Source organism: Trifolium pratense, linkage group LG4 (assembly GCF_020283565.1).
Source record: "Trifolium pratense cultivar HEN17-A07 linkage group LG4, ARS_RC_1.1, whole genome shotgun sequence".
NCBI classification, from domain to species: Eukaryota; Viridiplantae; Streptophyta; class Magnoliopsida; order Fabales; family Fabaceae; genus Trifolium; species Trifolium pratense.
In genome coordinates, this window is record NC_060062.1 from 2,912,281 (window position 1) to 2,931,089 (window position 18,809).

General features: G+C 30.2%; 2 protein-coding genes across 2 annotated transcripts; one reads left to right on the forward strand and one right to left on the reverse strand.

Annotated features, from left to right (window-relative positions):
- The first annotated feature begins 799 nt into the window (after positions 1-799).
- LOC123919835 (transcriptional regulator STERILE APETALA-like) lies at positions 800-7,679 on the forward strand. Its single transcript, XM_045971843.1, has 2 exons — positions 800-1,110; positions 6,516-7,679. The coding sequence occupies exons 1-2, from the start codon at positions 829-831 to the stop codon at positions 7,677-7,679; spliced, it is 1,446 nt and encodes a 481-aa protein (XP_045827799.1). The 5' UTR covers positions 800-828.
- A 6,341-nt stretch (positions 7,680-14,020) lies between these two features.
- Positions 14,021-17,931, reverse strand: LOC123919836 (phytochromobilin:ferredoxin oxidoreductase, chloroplastic-like). The gene is made up of 9 exons (XM_045971844.1): positions 17,579-17,931; positions 16,356-16,472; positions 16,167-16,261; positions 15,792-15,885; positions 15,451-15,582; positions 15,227-15,331; positions 15,065-15,115; positions 14,820-14,988; positions 14,021-14,414 (listed from the first exon to the last, which is right to left on the reverse strand). The coding sequence occupies exons 1-9, from the start codon at positions 17,777-17,779 to the stop codon at positions 14,407-14,409; spliced, it is 972 nt and encodes a 323-aa protein (XP_045827800.1). The 5' UTR covers positions 17,780-17,931; the 3' UTR covers positions 14,021-14,406.
- Positions 17,932-18,809: the final 878 nt, after the last annotated feature.

The following is an 18,809-nucleotide window of genomic DNA, read 5'->3' on the forward strand; positions in this document are numbered from 1 at the left end:
CGACTCTATGACTAATAAATTCAGCCTTTGGGAACATAAAACTTTAAGTTAAATGAGAGATACTAATATTTTTAAGATAGTAGTACTAGCTAGTAGATGAATTGGTTGAAATCTTTAGAGCCTTGTACTTTTTAATAAGCGTTGAGAAATTTGATATTTAGATTTTATATTTGAATTGGGTCGGTCTTTATTTGATTCGCATTCGGCCCATTTAGCAAGCTCATGGGTGACTCGATTTCTATCTCTATTGATCCAATTGATAGTGGAGTTGGAGTTTGCTTTGAGAAAATTCACACATCGCAAAACAATGACTACCCAATATTTACGAATCAAAGCTTTATTCCTCACCGTCTTCACCACAATCTGGGAGTCCAACTCAAACACAATATTGATAGCCTGATATCTCTCCGACATGTCCAAGATGTCGTTCAATCCTGATGCCTCTCCTAAAATCGCGTCCTCCAAATTCTTATGTGACAAGATAACAACTCCAATTGCGCTCTGATCCGACCGTCTAATGATCCGACCGTCTAAGAATCAACCTAAAAAAACCAATGGATCAACCTACAAAGACACAAATATTGATATATTTAAATAAAAATTGGTTAATTTTGTTTATATTTTATTGTGGGTGATTAATATTTGTAAGTTAATTTATTACTATAGCAGAGACACAAATATTTAAGCAAATTAAAATAGAGAGACAGTTGTTTTTGGGGTCCCTCATTTTGTGTCCTTATCTCCAACCTTTTTGTCTTTGTTCCTTTCTGGTCCGGTTTCTACTTTCTTCATTCTCCACTTTAATACCTTTTACACCTCACTCTCATCATGTCTTCTTCTTCATCTTCTTCTTCTTCCTCTTCTTCTCCATTATCATCACTTCAACAACCATCTTCATCAATAACTCCTTCAAATGTTGTTGATATTCCTGGCCCTAGTAACACTAACAATGATGATGAATTTGAAGCCCCTTCTTCTTCAAGACAACGTGCTATGAATGAAGTTTGGCTTGAACCTGTTGTTGAAGCATTGGCTACTCAAGTTGCCATTGATGCTTCTCATTATCATGGTCGTCTTTCTGCTGCTTCAGCTCTTGCTATTATTTTTCAGGTCACATTTTCTATCTTTAAATTTTTCTTGTTTTTTTTCATCCATCAATTTTTTTTTTTAATAATTTTTTTTATAATGTTTGTTTAAGTTTATTAATTTAATCAATTGGGTTGTGTTAATTATTTGCTATGTTGAATCTATGAATGAAAAATAAGAATTTTATTGCTTATGAATTAAGATTTGTGGAATCTAAAAGCATGTGTAATGTGATAGCTTTTTCAGTTCCGAAAATGGACAAATTATTGGTCAAGTCAAACAATATGCATTGCAATCTGCAGAGATATATGCAGTTTCTTTTTTATTTTATATAAATATAAATATATATAATTCAATTTAATTACTAGTAGAATTATTTTAATTTTCATACTTCTTCTTTTAATAAAAAAAGAAATATACTTTAACTTTAGACCCAATAGATTCATTAAAAAAAACTTAATATATGAAATTTTTTTAATAAATCAAACTTAACTCATTTTATTATTCAACGAAATTTTGATACAAAGAAAAATAAAACACGATAACTAGCGTATAAAATAATCGGCTTTACTTAATTATGAGTAACCATATTTATTTATCGCTTAACAAATTTAACCTTAAAATTTAATTATTTTTTGAACAATTTATTTTGAGATTTGAATTAAGTTTTGGTTTTAAGATGCTTTAATTTGAAGTATCCTAGAAAAAAACAGTTCCTTAAAATCGGCTACTTTTACGTGGGTCATTTTCTAAACTAAATGTGTGTCCCTTTCACAAAAAGGGTAAATGTATTTTCTTGTTTGATTTGATTATATTGAAAATGAAAAGGCTTTGAATTTTGATGTTTCCCTTTCTTGGAATGAAAAATCCTTTTTTGACTAAACTTTTTAATTATTCTAGCTATATACATGTATCTATCTAGTCCTAAAGATCCATGGCATGTCTTTTTTCAATTCTTTCTAAAAACATATACATGGTAGCTTTTAAGTTTTTTTTCAGAAGGATTGTTTTCTTAAATAACACAAGGAGGGAACACATGAATAGTGATTTATGTCTCAATACTATAGTGTCCTTGCAAAGCATATACTATATTTATATATAGTTAGATCTTTGAATTATTTTATTATAAGTACAATTTTTGGTCCAGCTATAGATTCTGTCTGGTTGCATAGTTGGCGACCACATTATTTTTTATAATTGGAAGTTTATATTATTTTCAAATTTTCACTTAAACCTCAAATACTGGACAATTTTTTTATTATTTTATGAGTTTAATTGTTTTTATTCTAAAAACTTTTACACTGTCATTTCATGTGTCAAATTATAAGTTGTTGAAATTAAACAATTAGGATTAATTGATACTCTAATATGAAAATAATATAAAAAAATAATCAATTATTCAATGAATTTGAAATTTTTTTTTTTGCATATATATAAGACTGACAATTAAGTATAAAAATTAACTCTTATTATACTACTTCCCTCGTCCCAATTTGATTGACACAGTTGACTGTTTCACGCATGTCGATGCATAATTTTGACGATTAATATTTTTAATTGTATAATAGTAAAAATTATAAAAATTTGATATTTCGAAAATATTCATCAAGATGAATCAAACATCTTATTTGCTAATATTTATTTTTGTTTATTAGTAGAAAAATAAAGTCAAAGCAACATGTCTGAATAGTGCATAACAGTCAACTGTGTCAATCAAATTGATACGGAGAAAATATTTATTAGAACTCCCGCTGTCTTAATTTTAACTCTTCTAAAAATGGAACCAAACATACACATATTTGGAGAATGGATCCTCTCAAATTGTAAAAACAATCGAGAGAATAAATATGAAATCTAGATCACTTAAATTATAAAAATGAATAGATTGGAATTTGAAATAAACGAGAGAAATTGTTTAAAGAATAAATGGAAAGTGTGAATTTTGCGACAAATATATATATTGATATATTTTCATGAATTGGCAATTGATATTTTATTAATTTTTTAATCTATCAAACTTATTAACATTATACATATATTCAAATAAAATAGTACCATAACATTCACCTAATAATAATGGCATACAAATATACAATGGTCAATAGGCAGGCAGCATATGTATAAATGCCAAAAGTCACATGCAGTTCAATTCTTGCGATGAATACCCCATTCCTTTTGTATCTATCTGAGATGTTCCCTCTCATTGGTCTCTTACCCAATAAATTAAATAACTGGTTATGCTAACTAGTGCCCCCGGGACACTAGTTAAGGATACTAAAAGGAGTAATTTTTGCATTGAAAAGAGCATTTTTTATACTTATAAAAAGTAGATTACACAATTTCCAATATATTCATACCTTATTTAGCTCCTTAACCATTGCCCCAGGGGCACTGGTTAGCATTTTCCTTAAATAAATTAGTAGTAGTAGTAATTAAATACTAGTAGCTAGCGTGATATTATTAAATCTTGTAAATGTTATGATATATACTACACACAACATTTTGTATAGTGATGACATATTTGGTCACCTTACATAAAATTCATTGGGTATTGGCATTTTGCTAACAAGGGTCTCACACTAGTTAAAGAATCTAAATGAAAAAAAAAAGAGTTAACTTTACATTTAGGGTTTAGGGTTGCATTTAGTTATTTACTTATAAATAAATGGAGTATTTATTAGTATTTGTGGAATTGATTTTGTTTTTAAATTTAGGATCATGTTTTTTTTATTACAAATTTTTTTTTTTTTTTGTCAAGTAGCCTAATGGCTAGAAATTTCACCCTTAATGTGGATAAGTGGGATGACCGGAGTTCGAATCCCAGCCCCTGCATATATAATGCGATGTCCTGTCAATTGAGCTAAGTTCACGAGACTTTGGTTACAAATTTAGGATCATGTGAAACAGTGTTTTTGGGTAATAGTTAACAAAAATAAAAATGAAAAGAAAACACAAGTTTTAAATAGAAAAGATTTTTTAAAAATATTTCAAGATATTAAATGCATTACTTTTAAAATTATATTATCATTTTTGTTTCTTGACTATGGCACCGGAGATGTTGTTTAACATTTTCCTTAAATTTATTATAATTTGAAGGTAAATTTGGGTTTTTATATGAAGTTAATTTTTGGATTTATATTTTTTGTTAAATTCTTTCATAAAAGAAAAATTATTCGACTCATTTTTATATTGACTATACAAACATAAATAATGTTCTCTTCAACCCACTTGTTCAACTCATCGTTTAGATTAGGGGAGATGTAGCATGTTACTTTTTTAAAAGTAATTTAAAAGGATGATAATATTTTATAAGAAAATGCTAACAAGTGACAATAAAAAACTAAAAATGTAAGTTTTTTGTAGGATAAATATTTTAAGCACACCTAATTGAAAATATAAGATTATTTTATTACTCGTCTATCCTAAAATAATGATGATTTAGGTTGACTATATACACTATTACATGTATATATTTTGTTTTGATAATTGATAATATTTTTTTACTAATAAATAAGAGCCATTTTAACTGGTGTCCTTTGTGCAATAGTTAAGAACATAGAAGAAATAATTTTTTTTATATTGAAATTAACATTTTTTATACTTTTAAGAGTTTCATTAAACAAATTCCAAAATAAAAATACATTTTAGCATATAAGTTATTATTTATTCGATGAATATTTTGAAAATATCTTTAAAATATATATCAAGTTTTTATACTTTTAATACTTTTAAATTGGTAGAATTTTTTACTTTTTATATTGAATTTTTTTGGCAGATTTAAAAGTATTAATGATTAAAATTATTTTATTACTTGTGTGAAATAGTCGATTGAGTCGTTGTGAGAGGAAACATTTTTTAAATTGAAGTTATATCATCATTTTTACTTTTCACTTTTTGATCAAGTGATAAAAAGATGGTTTAATTAATTGTGGGTGGAACATAACATGACTGGATATTTGTCTTTTGGCTTTGTTGGAGAGGTGTGTGTGTGTGTTGTTTGTAGAACTGCATAGATTCGTTTGTTGGAAGAAGACAGAGCCTTGACCAACCCTTTATTGGAAATGAAAGTGAAATATATGTGGGGAACCACACACTACACTTACTTACACTACCCTATAGTACTAGCTAGTTTATACAGCTTTTACTAATTAATTAATTAATTTTTCATTTCATTTTCATACACACACACACGCCTACATCTATTATATACATACATGAACAGCAACTAAGATTTTGACTTGTTTCGTTATCTTACTCATAAGCTATGGAGTATGGAGTATGGACCACACCTATCAATTTCTCTCTTCTTTACATTCACCTTTCTTAAAATGTGAAAATTTAAATGGATTTAATTCTACGCTATAAAATAGACATAGTATAAGATGAGAATGATTTATAGTATTTGATGACTTTTATTCTACCTCTTTATAATTTGGAGTTATTTATTCATCAAACTTATGAGAATAAGTCCATAAGTAAATTTGTATATGGTACTGACAACTAACTTGTAATTAACTTTTATTTCACATAAATATAGTTTGTTCTCATTAGTTTATGGTAAATACTCATAAATTATGAAGGGATAGTTTAAAAAAAAAAAACATTTATATTTATATGTACTAACATATCTTTTAGATATTCTTTTATCTAATGTGAAACTCTAAAAACTTTTACCTATATATAGATTTATTTTCGATCTCATTAGAGTATCACAGAAGTATCACGGTTCGATCTCTCATAACTGCGATCGGGAGGAGGTCGAAATCACTTAATGATAGAAATGATCTCTAAACCAGATTAAATGGTCTAGTTGACTGGATACGAGTGGTAAAAATAAAAAATACTTAGAATATCTCCCTCCATATCTTATGATTCCGACCCGGCATCTATCAGTCTTTTTTTATGCAATATACCTACCCATCAATCTATGGAAGAATGTTATTATACTTTATATACACACTGGAATAGTATATACACTTGTTCCAACTTCAATTTTTATCTGTCCCAATCAAACTTTCCATCTGAATGGGAACACACAATGACAATAGTATCTAGGATCTCATCATCACCTTCAACAGTCAATTATCTAATTTCAAACAAGATACTACTATACTGACTACTATTTCATTTTTTTATCTTTTTTTTTAAAGTATTTCATTTTGTTTCGTATGCCTAAGCATCTATAAATTTTAGCTAAATGTTGAAATTGTTTGGTTAGACGTCATAACTGGGGGTTCGAACTCCAATCTCTTCATTTTGAGTGTTGTGTTTCTAATAACTTATCATTTCGTTCATCTAAAAAAAATGCATATATAAACATTTTTTTAATAAATACTATACATAGCTAAAGAGAAATAAATAATTCTAGGAAACTTGCTTCATAGTTTATGGGTTTTGATGTTTTTATATGGTTGGAAAAATGCATGCAGGTTTGTTCTACATGGAGAGAAGTGTCACGCTCGGATCTACTGTGGCAGAGACTCACAAGACGCATCTGGCGCAGAACATATAGATTGAGGGACACGTGGCAACTTGAGTACATCTACTGGCATCGAACGGCCAGGAACTTCACAACAGGTAGACACGCTTTAGTGGTCCCACAATATGATCCAGGAGACCACCACCAAGCTCTCATTTGCCGCTGCCTCACTCTCTCCGACACCCACCTTGCCTGTGGCTTCGTCGACGGTACCGTTCGACTCTTCAATCTCAACACCGGTGCACACATCACTACTTTTTGGTCCAATCACGGTCACTTATTCGGCCCATTTTCACAATCTATTTCCGGAATTGTAATTACAAACTCTAGTCTCGCTTTTGCAAGACTAGATGGTGATATTTACATGTCATTGATCAATGGGCCCAGACCTATACCCGGGCCCATTCCAGCACGAAGAGCAATTATTGGTGATGTAGTTAATAACGGAGTATTAGTAGAATTTGCGGGATGTAACCGATTTTGGATTGGTTTATTCGCGGGCCATGCAGGCGGAGCATTTCAAATATGGGACACCCAAACGGAACAACGTGTATTTGTTGGCGGTTCATTAACCGACCCGGAATCAGTTCAAGGATGGCATATGTTAACAGAATTAGTTGAACCGGTCGGTCGAGTTCGAGTAACAGAAAGAGAATTTGTAGTAGCATGTACAACATCAAGATTGGTTTGTTTCAACTTAAGAAATCCAGAGATTCTATTACGTGACGTGGGATCTACAACAGGTTTCATGGTAAGTTCATTAGACATTAGCCATGAAGTTTTTGTTGTGGTTGAAAGAAATGGTGTTGGAACGGTTAGGCGCGTGGGAAATTTTGAGCGCGTGAGTAGGTTTCGGTTAAGAGGTTCATGGTTGAGGGGTTTATTAGCGTGCATGAATTTAGGGTATGTTATAACATATTCAAGTGGGTCTGGTTTGTTGAGAGTATGGGACATACATGAACCTACGGCAAGGTTGTGTATTACAATTGCGGTTAGAGATGATGGTGGAGAACAAGGACATGTTCATGGTAATAGTATGGTTGCTAATCAAACTCATGTTGCTATATCATCTAATGATTCTTCCATACATTTATTGGATTTTAGTGTACAGTAGAAATATTTATTTATCTCATTATATATTATATATTATTATGATTGTTAGAAGAGGAGGGAGGATTAATACCCTCACATTCATTCAAATTTGAAATTCCTTTTCACAAAAATCACATCTACTGTTGTCATTTTACCGCAAGGGAATTGGATTTACTATGGTAGTTGATTAGGGATCAGAAACAGTTCAAATTATACATTAGTAGTTTTAATATAGTTAATAATTTGGTTCGGGTACTTGGAGTATTTTCTTTTTGAGGTTTCTTGTGTCAATTTCGATGAGTTAGTTCATACAAAAGAGAAAAATAAAACACTTTGACTTTAAATAGGTCCTAGCAAGTGGACGGTGTGATTGGTCCTCTCATATTAGTCGGTTCTAAGGCTGGAGTTCGAACCCGATCATCCACTTATCCGATCAAAAAGTGAAATTTTGTTTATAATTAAGGTCCGCCGAAGTATATGTTATCAATATGATCTAATTTGAGCTATGTCCATATTAAAATTTTCCATTAATCAATTAAGGTCCCCTTACGACCTAACGCCCCGACATAATATAACGTGCCGAAGGCACGTTTTGTACGTACGCACAGGTTTGTACCTGGTTCAGAAACAAGCAAGGCCAATGACCGTTCTTTCTCACGTCTTTCTTGGGAATGAAATAAAAAAATGGTTATCTAAGCATGCTTTGAACCTCCCTTAGTCCTTTACACTGTTTTTGTATTCTCACACGTGCATGTAAGAAGTGATGGGTCATTGAGACTTTACAAATTTCAAATTATGGAGTAGTACTCTAACTCAAATAATTTGGTTGGCTTATTATTGGTAATTTTGTAAAGAATGAAATGTTGTTGCAGGTTTTTTTTCCATAAAACTTGGTCAGCAGAAATAAGGTGAAATATGTATCATGGTAATGAATAAAATGTCGAGATGAGATGAGCTTTGTAAATTGTGAATCAAATGTCGAGATTCAGATACTATTGAGTATTGAGTTAAAATGTGAAGAAATTTTATTTTTTAAATTCATTGTAAATCAGTTATTCATTCATACTGTATATTAAAATCATTGGCCTGTATATTGTACTTGTTGTTGTATTCTTATATTTTTAATTCTTTGAATTGAATATTAAGTCTAATTCAACCCTATTTATAAATTAACTATAGCAGGTGGCACAACGGACCGTAAAACAAACTCTGATACTCCTTTTGTGACACTATATAAGTAAAAAACACATTTCTAGATTTATTGCTTTATTAATGTATTTGGTCACCATTTAAAAATTGTACAAAACATACTTATAAGATCAATATTATCTTTATTTTATAAACATATAGCGATCTCTCTACCGATTTCAAACTTCTTAATATGAATACAATTTTTTAACTAATACTCTTTAATTAATATTAGATTGATCATTTCCCATTCTATTACTATATAATAAAAATGTTTTTCTATTATAATAAATATTTCCTCCTATTTATATATTTTTAACTATATTTTTCATTCATTCAATATTGTAAGTACTAGTACTAGCTACTCATTTTTTGGGTACAATAATGTGAGTACATTTATTGGAGAAGTTAGTATTTATATATTTATTGCATCGTCATCATGATCACGTATGAAAAAGTACACCCATGTCCTGGTTTCATTCTTAAACATGTTGGACATAACATTGTTCTTATGAATTAATTCATGACAATTACTGTTCACTACGTATGTGTAAGTATAATAATGAAGAGGACACTGCATTTTTAAAGTAGATACTATTACATTTTTTGGTATTTTTTTTGTTACTATCAATTAATTACAGTATTGTCTCTTTTTTTTTTACGAGAAATTACAGTATTGTCTTTGATCAATACTATGTGTATGTTTGATTTTACTCTTGGGGAGTGAAAATTGTATCCGAATCGTCTCCAGTTATTTCTTTCACGTTGTTCATATGTTGTTTATTCTGTTCTTATTTCAACCATTCATTCGTTTGTTTATCTCTTTTTTGCACTATTTTTTATTTTTATTATGGATCAAAACTCATTGGATTAATAAAATGAGAGAGGACTGAACACAAAATGTATGAGAGAATCCAATTATGTGAAAATTGTTTATGGTTGTCTAAAATTTGATTTTGGTATATTTAAATGTGTTAAGTCTGATCAAGCCTAGCTAATTTGGAGTACGGTATAAATTATCCTAGGAGGCTATTACTTTGACCAACTAAACTATAGAATAAATGGTAAATTTTAATATGAATAACATTATAACGAATACGAATTTTATAAAATTTATCGTTGAATTGAAAGTTTATATCATATAGATTATCCATAGAAAAATTTAGAAAAATTGAATATCATTTTATATGTTATTGAGATACATCAAGATTAACGGTTTATTAAATAACGTAAATCTTGATGGTTCTCAATAACACATCCAATAATTTTCAAAAAAAATTAAAAAATTTATGGATGATCTATACGATATAAACTTTCAATCCAATAATACATTTTGTAAAATTCATATTCAGTATATCACTTGTCCACGGTGGACCACTTATAAAGGTAGTCCCCGTAACATTTGCCTAGAATAAATATTTTGGATGGAACAATTTTTTAATGCTTTATTTATCAGACAGTCGAATTTTGAATTACTGCAGCATTCTTTTCCAATCAAAGTTAACACAAAAAATAATTACATAAAATATTAACATGTGTTTTAAGATGGGGAAATACTAAATAGTGTCGCGAGACATTAGTTAAACATATTACTAAGAAAATTTTATTTTGAAATTCCTACATCTAATATTTAAAAGTTATCTCTTTAAAATTAATTATCTTTAATTTTTTTTTATATGCTTAACAAGTGTTTCGAGGTAAGATAAAATTTACTTTTTAATTCTATAAAATATTTGATGTATCTGATCTACAGATAAATCAGATACATCAAACTCATGCACAATTGTTACTCCCTCCGTCCCATTTTATAAGGCTATTTTGACTAAATGACACTATTTATCTATCTTGCTTTGACCTTATTTTTCTAATAATATATAGATATAAATATGGGTCTTGCTAACCAGTGTCTCGGGGCACTAGTTAAGGAATCAAAAGAAGAAATAAAATAAAAGTTGTGCATGGAAAACATTAAAATATAAACTTTTGTTGTATTGACTACACTATTTCCAAGTAAAACTTTTTAAATTTAAATCCTTAACAAATGCCCCTGAGGCACTATTTAGCATTTACCATTAAAAAAATACTAGATGACGCAAGTCTCATAATGGCTTAATTAAGTTCCTAGATTCAGTTTTTGGTATGGACAAACACCAATATTAAAACTCTTAAAAAAATATTGTCATTCATTGGAATTCTAAAAGAATCGAGAGAATAGTATTTACAATTACGCCAATAGAATACCAGTCATGATGAAAGATATCAAGAGAAGAAGAAAGGGGTAAAGACAAGAAGTTCTTTATTGGGTAGTTTCTTAAATGTAAAATAAATAGAGAGAATAAATGAAGTACAAAGAGAGGTAAACATTACTACATTACATAGACACAATGTAGTACTACTAGTACTGCTCTCTAGTCCCTAGTCTCTCCTGCTTCTATGCTTCACATTACTTTTCTTCTCTGCTTGTCTGTCTTTCTGTCTTTGCTAGCTTCTTCTCATGATGTTATCTCTGCTACACCATACCATACCATATAGCTATAAAGCTACTATCTGCTCCTACTTACTGATGCATATATATTGCTTCCATAAATACATAACATAGCTATATACCTATTTATAGCTAGATATAGCCCTGTTTAATTTCTGATCATATAGTAATATTATATTATCATTGTGATTATTTAATACTTGCTTTCTTTGCTTGCTGGCTTTGGCTGCATCTTCGATGTAGTAGTAGTAATTACTGTATGTTATGTTCAAAGTTCAAACTACTATAGCTTTTACTATACATAATGCGCATGGCTTGGATTATTGATTGAGAATGGAATATAAATTCTGATTTCTGACTATTATTATACCTTTCCAACTTTATCATTTCAATATCAAATAAAATTGTGTCTTCATGTCAACAAACTTCTGTTTGCTCAATGACTTGACCTTTAGTTTAAGAACTTCTTAATATGTGCATATAAGACACATGGTAAGGTATCTTAATATAACAATTCAATATTTAATTATACAAAAAATTTAATACTTGAAAAGTTAAAATAAACAAATTCTAAAACATAATTTTTATTTTTGATTTCTTAACATGTGTCATATGGACACATGTTAACATTTTCCTTAGTTTAATTACCACCCTTATTATAAATAAAATCATTTTTTTAAAATTTAACTGTTCTTCTATAAGATTTAGATTGTCTCCGACTATTTTTGTGCAGTCTTCTCTCTTTTTTTCTATCCAATTAATCGTGATTTTTTTTTTATCAGCAATCCAATGGTGGATTAAACCATAAAGTAAAAAAAGTAACACAAATGAGAGAATGACCGAGATTAAAAGAATGAACAGTATGAAATTCTGGCACACGGCCAACTTGAAACACCAACACAGTAGATGATCTAAATCCCCTTCAATAGTAGTATTACTAATTTCACATGAATTAATATTTCTTTTTTTGTGTTAATCCTTCATTTTTAGAGTATATTGCATCCTAATAATCTAGAGTTTGATTGTGAAGTAGATAAAGTCTGATTAAAAATTATTCTATTTTAAGGATTGAATTTAAATTTTTTCAAACGATTTAACGTTTGATGAAATCATTAATCATTTGAGTCAATTTTTTTTTAATAAAAATACTCTATTTAATTTAACAAATGTCATCTCTCTTTGTTTTTTTTAAAGAAAATGTCATATCGCTTCTTCTTTTTCATAGTAAATTCCATATCTCGCGCTTTATTAGTTTTTTAATTTATTTTTTTACTATTTAAGTAGCGGATGTGTAAAGAATGGTGTTTTCTCTCAATTTTCTCATTTTTAAAATGTTTGTTACTTATTTATTTATTTTTTTGGTGAAGAAATGTTTATTACTTAACTAGCGGACAAAAATGGTATTTTGATAATATTTTTGAAAAAGAAATTCACTCTCTTCTTTTATCGCTTATAAAAAAAAAACTCTCTTCTTTTATCATTATAATAATTAATTCGAATTCGACACCTTGTAATTTATAACTCTCACACTCTACGCACCAACCATGTGTGTTGTATATACTATATAGTCCACAGTGGTGACAAAATTTAAGAATTTCAAATAAATTTTGAAATATTTGGGTTTAAGACGTAGAGCTTTAATAATAATAATAATAAAAGGCAAAACAAATTGTTATGCTTAGAGCCTTAGACTAAGATTCTCAACGATGTGCTTGATTGAAGATGCTCATACCGCATAAATAAACTAAAATGAATGGTAGAAAACATAAATTGAATTAATGTATGGTGAAGAATTTTTCTCAACCCATCCCGTGTTTCATTTCTATTCCCAATTTTTTCATTTTTGCCTTTGGTTAAAAAATTTGGAACGTGTTATCCGAATTTTGAACAAAAAAAAAACTTCGGAAAATGCGTACCGAAGTTTTTAACCAAGGGAAAAATTGAAAAAATGAGGGGTAGAAAAGAAACATGGGGTGGGAAGAGAAAAATTCCATGGTGAATCTCACTCCTTGCCAGAAAATGGATCAAAACATAGGGGCCAAAGTGAAACAGCCCATATATGTTGAGTCCACTCATCATTGGATGGCCCAAAAAGAAGGTTGCAGTGTAATCTGGAAGCCAATATTAGATGTCAAATTTCTGTTATTTTATCAAATTATCTACATATTTTTCACCTTGGTAATTTTGTTTATTAAATTACATCGGAAAAAATTAAAAAGAGTTATACTTTTCTTAAGCAGTAGTAAAGTTTATATGAAAAATATGTACTTACGATTTTTCATTAAAAAATATCAAGAGGCTTATCATATATCATAAATTTATCGGTTTATCACGTGTCTTTCAACTACAACGGAGGGTTAAGATGAATTTTATTTTGGGACAAGCAATATAATTTGAATCGAACAGTCCACAAACCCAAACTCAACTGTCAAAAGCCGATATTATCAGGTCAAACAACTTCGTCTAGATTTAAACTCGGGACCTCACAGAATCGCAGTTGTGTGTGAGTTTGGGCTGTATTTTCCACTTTGTTCAAGACAAAACAAAAATTGAATAAAAAAGGATAGTACTAAACATTTTAATAAATGTTCAATTACAAAATGATCACCAGAACCTTGACAAATCAACATTCCAAATATTGAAACAGGTGATAATTTTCAGGTCATGTAAATCAATCTAAAGTACACACATGTTGAAATATTTGCTACTATAACTCATAATAATGCACATATCATGTTACCAAGACTTTATTTATCGGCTGCTAATCGGACATAGCTGCAGACGAATCAAAATTTACAGATAATCGGTCGGTGTTGAAGTTTTCTTTTAGGCACCGAATTTATTTTCGTATACATATAATACAACAACATAGACATAACATACACATGACACAATAGTACATGAAGGAAAAGTTACAAGCATGTTGGTAATTAGTATGGCCAATTCGTCAATTGATTCGACCAAACATTCATTGTGGACAAAATTTGCAGTGGAAACTCAATAATATTTGCTTGCAGAACACGAGTCAAAGAAATTTAACCAGTGTTGGTGCAGTCGTGTGCACGAGCTCCGGCACTCATTGACCTAAAATATTCCAAGGATCAAATGTCAGCACCACATTAAGTATACCTTGGCCTTTTAGCTCTAGGTAATGTCAACCGCATTGAAATTCCGAAGATCGCTTCTAATGTGCGGATAAGTGATCATTAACTCAATGTATAGGATAACTTCTAACTGTTAGTTTTCTCTGTTTTCTGTTTCGTTACAGCAGTGACAGGCGTCACTTGCTGATTGGCATTAGTAGCAATTCTGCTTTCGTTAGTTATGGCTGACAAAGCCATTGTGCCAAGAAACTAGATTCATTTTCATCGCAATCAATAGAATGATATTTGAGATTACTCAGAATCAAACATGCTTGCATCTATAACCAACATGAATTATATTTGCTACAAGAGTATCAATTATATATACGGTTTAATAATGATTTACCACGGAATTTTCCACTTGCATCCCACGGGCGATTCTCGAAAGACTTCCCAACATTACCGCCTTTCTTATTTAGAGTTCCTTCCTCACCGTGGTAATGTGGAAAATAGTCATCGAACGTTTTGCTTCCTAGCTCATCGACTCCGTTAAAGAGAAAGCTTCTTAATAAATCCTATAGTATAAAACAAAAAGTGAGATCTCAAGCACTAGATTGATGAGAAACAACACTGAACTCAAAGTCAGTCTACCTTGGCAAGTGTGTCCCCGGTCAACTTCTTCAAAACACCTTGTCCCGGATCCTACTTTCAAAATATTTCCGCGAACAAGAATTTTAAAAAACAATTCAAAGTTAAAAATGGATAAACACATGACTGCAAAATAGACAAAAGTTTGAGGTGAATCCAAACTACCTTTTCGGCTCTCCATGTCAAATATCTATGCTGTGCTTCAAGATTGCGGAAAATTTGATATTCATCCGTCTCTTTTACTGCCGTGTCTATCAATTCCAACCACACCTGCAAGGCTAACGGTCATCAAGATAAAAGAATTACAAATTTAAAAGGTTGATGATTTTTTTACTAAACATATTAGAAAATTATTATGAATTGCAATATTCATGGGCATTAATATCTACCTTGTAATAATCTCTGAATGCCGAATACAGAACTTCATATTTTTGTGAGCTTGAAGTAAACCTTGTCCAAATAACAATCGGTGAAAAAAACTTTATAGACTCACTTGTGAGCTTCCCTCCCCATGGAAAATGCTGCACGAAGTCTGTGTTCAGTCAACACACCAAATCCTTTGAGAGAGAACTACTCTAATTAATATAAAAACACATGTGTACGGTGTATGCATGAGGATGCTACTCATTAACAAAACTTTAAACACTGTTATGCAGTTATCATTAACTGTTCCAAAACTGAAAATACCACTATTTTTTTTCTTATAATTTTCCACAATATTTGCAGTTACCTCGGCGTATTTCAGGCCAAGAGGAATTAAGCTTTTGAAGTACTTTTCTTTGTAGTCGTTCTGATTGATGATATCGTGCAAGGGGTTAAGGTCCCTGACAACATTAACACAAGTTTAGTGCTCAACATTACATATAGTACATTGTTCTAAATGTTTGAACTAAGATATACTAGGATTAAAAACTTATCCTTCGAGATATACTAAGTTACTATAACATAATATAACGATATTATATTTTCTAATATTGGTAGGCACTGCATATGCATCTGCATCTACCAAACCCAGATGTACCCATAAAATTCTCCGTTTTATATATCTTTGAAGTACATTTATTCAAGTGGATTGCAATAACTAAGAAAGAAGAGGATAACTTACAACACAACAATGTTTGTCTTAGCGGTTGTGAAAAAGTTAGCACAAAATATGGGAACATCATACTCAGCTTTTGGAAAGACGGTAAAGTCCAAAACCTGCATATAAGGTGTGCAAGACAATGAAAAGTTACCAGCTACTACAAAGGAACCAGCTAATATATATAGACACTAGATAGTTTGAAAATGAAACCTGCATTGTTTCTGTCTCGATGATCAGACTACGTAGAAGCCTAATCTTGTCAGTTTCAAATGATAGCATACTAAGTGCTCCTTTACCATCGTTTGAATTGATGGAATTATACTTTTCCTAGCAAGACAACATAAGAAAATGTAAATTGCAGATCTATACCCACAAATATGGTGAGGAAAGTCACCGATGGAAGCATAGGATAAGGAAGTATCTAGGGTAAAAACACAAACTACAAGATGTAATCATGTAACGGTTTATAGATTAAAGAACTAGCTAATGGTCACAAAATATGATTGTATTCTCAGAAGCAAAAGCTTGAAAAGTGAAACAGTAAACCACATCCTCAGCATGGAAACACAACAACATTTAATCACCAGGACACCAAATGACACATAATTATAACAAAGTTTTCTTTATTTGTTTTTTCAAAATATATAAAAAAATGTTTTTTAATATATTGATAGATTAGCAAACAAGTTACCGACATACCGCTTTCTTAGTTACAACCACCGTAGCACCAACACCTCTAATCGAAGGCATATCCAGTGTCCATGTGTCAGTGTTGTGTCTGGTTTTCGTGTTTGTGTCAATGCTTCATAGGTTACAACTACCCTAAAAGTTAGTTAAAGTTTGTTAGTAGATAGTTAGCAAGTAGTTGGTTTGTTAACTGTCTACTATCTAGCTCCTCCGGTCTCATATATATAAGCAAAAGATTCACTTTTTAGGTTCATTCAATAACTAATGGACCAGATACATTAGTTAATGAATCAACCTAAAAAGTGAACTTTTGTATAAATTTACAATCTTTTATCAATCATTCAATATGAATTCTAATGAATTTTCCTTTTTATCAAGCTCTAAAACTTATTTTTCCTATGAGATGAATCTTCATCTTTTTTATCCTGCGATTTATAACATTTTTAGTACCTAAATTTGTTAAAATTCTAATATTTTCATAACTGAAAAACCATTAACTTATTTTTACTGAGAAGCTCCTACAATCTAAACATTAACCCAAACAGAACCTTAAAAATACTAGTAATTAGAAAAGCTCACATTTGCTTAGAATTGAATATCTAAAAACAAGGCATTACTCATTAGAATAATAAAGAGTTTCTAAAATCACAAAACAGAATGAAAGTAACTAATTAACTAACTAACTAACTAACCCTAATTAACCATTTGAATTTGCAACACAAACACATATTAGAAGAAATGAAAACCTGTAAAGGAGAAGGGAGTAACTGGGTATGGAGAGAAGTTTGATCCAAAGCAAAATCAACAAACTTGTGATAAGATACTGAAAAGCAGCTTTGTATGGAGAAACCTCTTCTCTTTAAAGATTGAACTGTGTGTTGCTGAAAAGAAAAGCTTGATGAAGAAGATGATTTTAAGGAGAATGAAAAGGAACCACCAAAACCCATTGAATTAAGCTTCTTTTTCAGTTATTGAGCATTGTTTCTTCCATTTCTATGAAGAGATTTAGCATACTAGACAGACACAGACAAGCACACGTGCTAAACTCTTCACCTCACCTCTTCTCTTCTTTGTCTTTTTGGTGTTTGGTAGGGTGTAAACTGTTCATACCAAACTGATAAACCAAATTTAACTAACAGATTTACTTTTTCCACGGTTACTCGCGCTGATAGAAGATTAGTCAAAGGTTAATTAATTAATTAATTATTAGGTACTTGGTATTTAATTAAGTAATTTAGATATTAATGAAATATATTATTTATATTATTAGTTTGATATTTATGTTATTGGATTGTCAAATGAGCTTTATGTCCTTAGGCTCATTAGGAGTTTTATATATGTAGTGTTTTTTCATAATTTAACGGAAAGAATGAAAAATGAAGTCTTTATCTAGGCTAATGCTATGGTAGTTCATCGTGGACAAGTGACATACCGAATATGAATTTTACAAAATTCAACGTTGGATTAAAAATTTATATCATATAGATCATCCATAAATTTTTTAAAATATTTTGAAAATCATTTGATATGTTATTGAGACCTATCAAAGTTTACGTTATTTAATAAACCGTTAATCAATGTGTCTCAATAACGTATCAAATGATTTTCAATTTTTCTAAATTTTTATATGGATGATCTATATGATATAAACTTTCAATCCAACGGTGAATTTTGTAAAATTCGTATTCGTTATAATGTTATTCATAACTGGTCCACCATAGACCACTTGATGAAGTGGTCCATATTAAAATTTACCCTTTATCTATTTTTATTTATTTGCATTTCTTTAATTATTTTTTTTTTAGGTTTAGCTTAGTGTAGCTTGATAGAGCTTCAACTCTCTATCACGCGCCCTAATAGTTTCCCATTTTATCTTTTCGCTACATAAGTAGTTGACGTGTAAAAAATGAGTAATTTTTGAGTTAAAAGCACCCTACCAAGATTTTTATAACGTCCACTATTGTAGTGGACGTTATA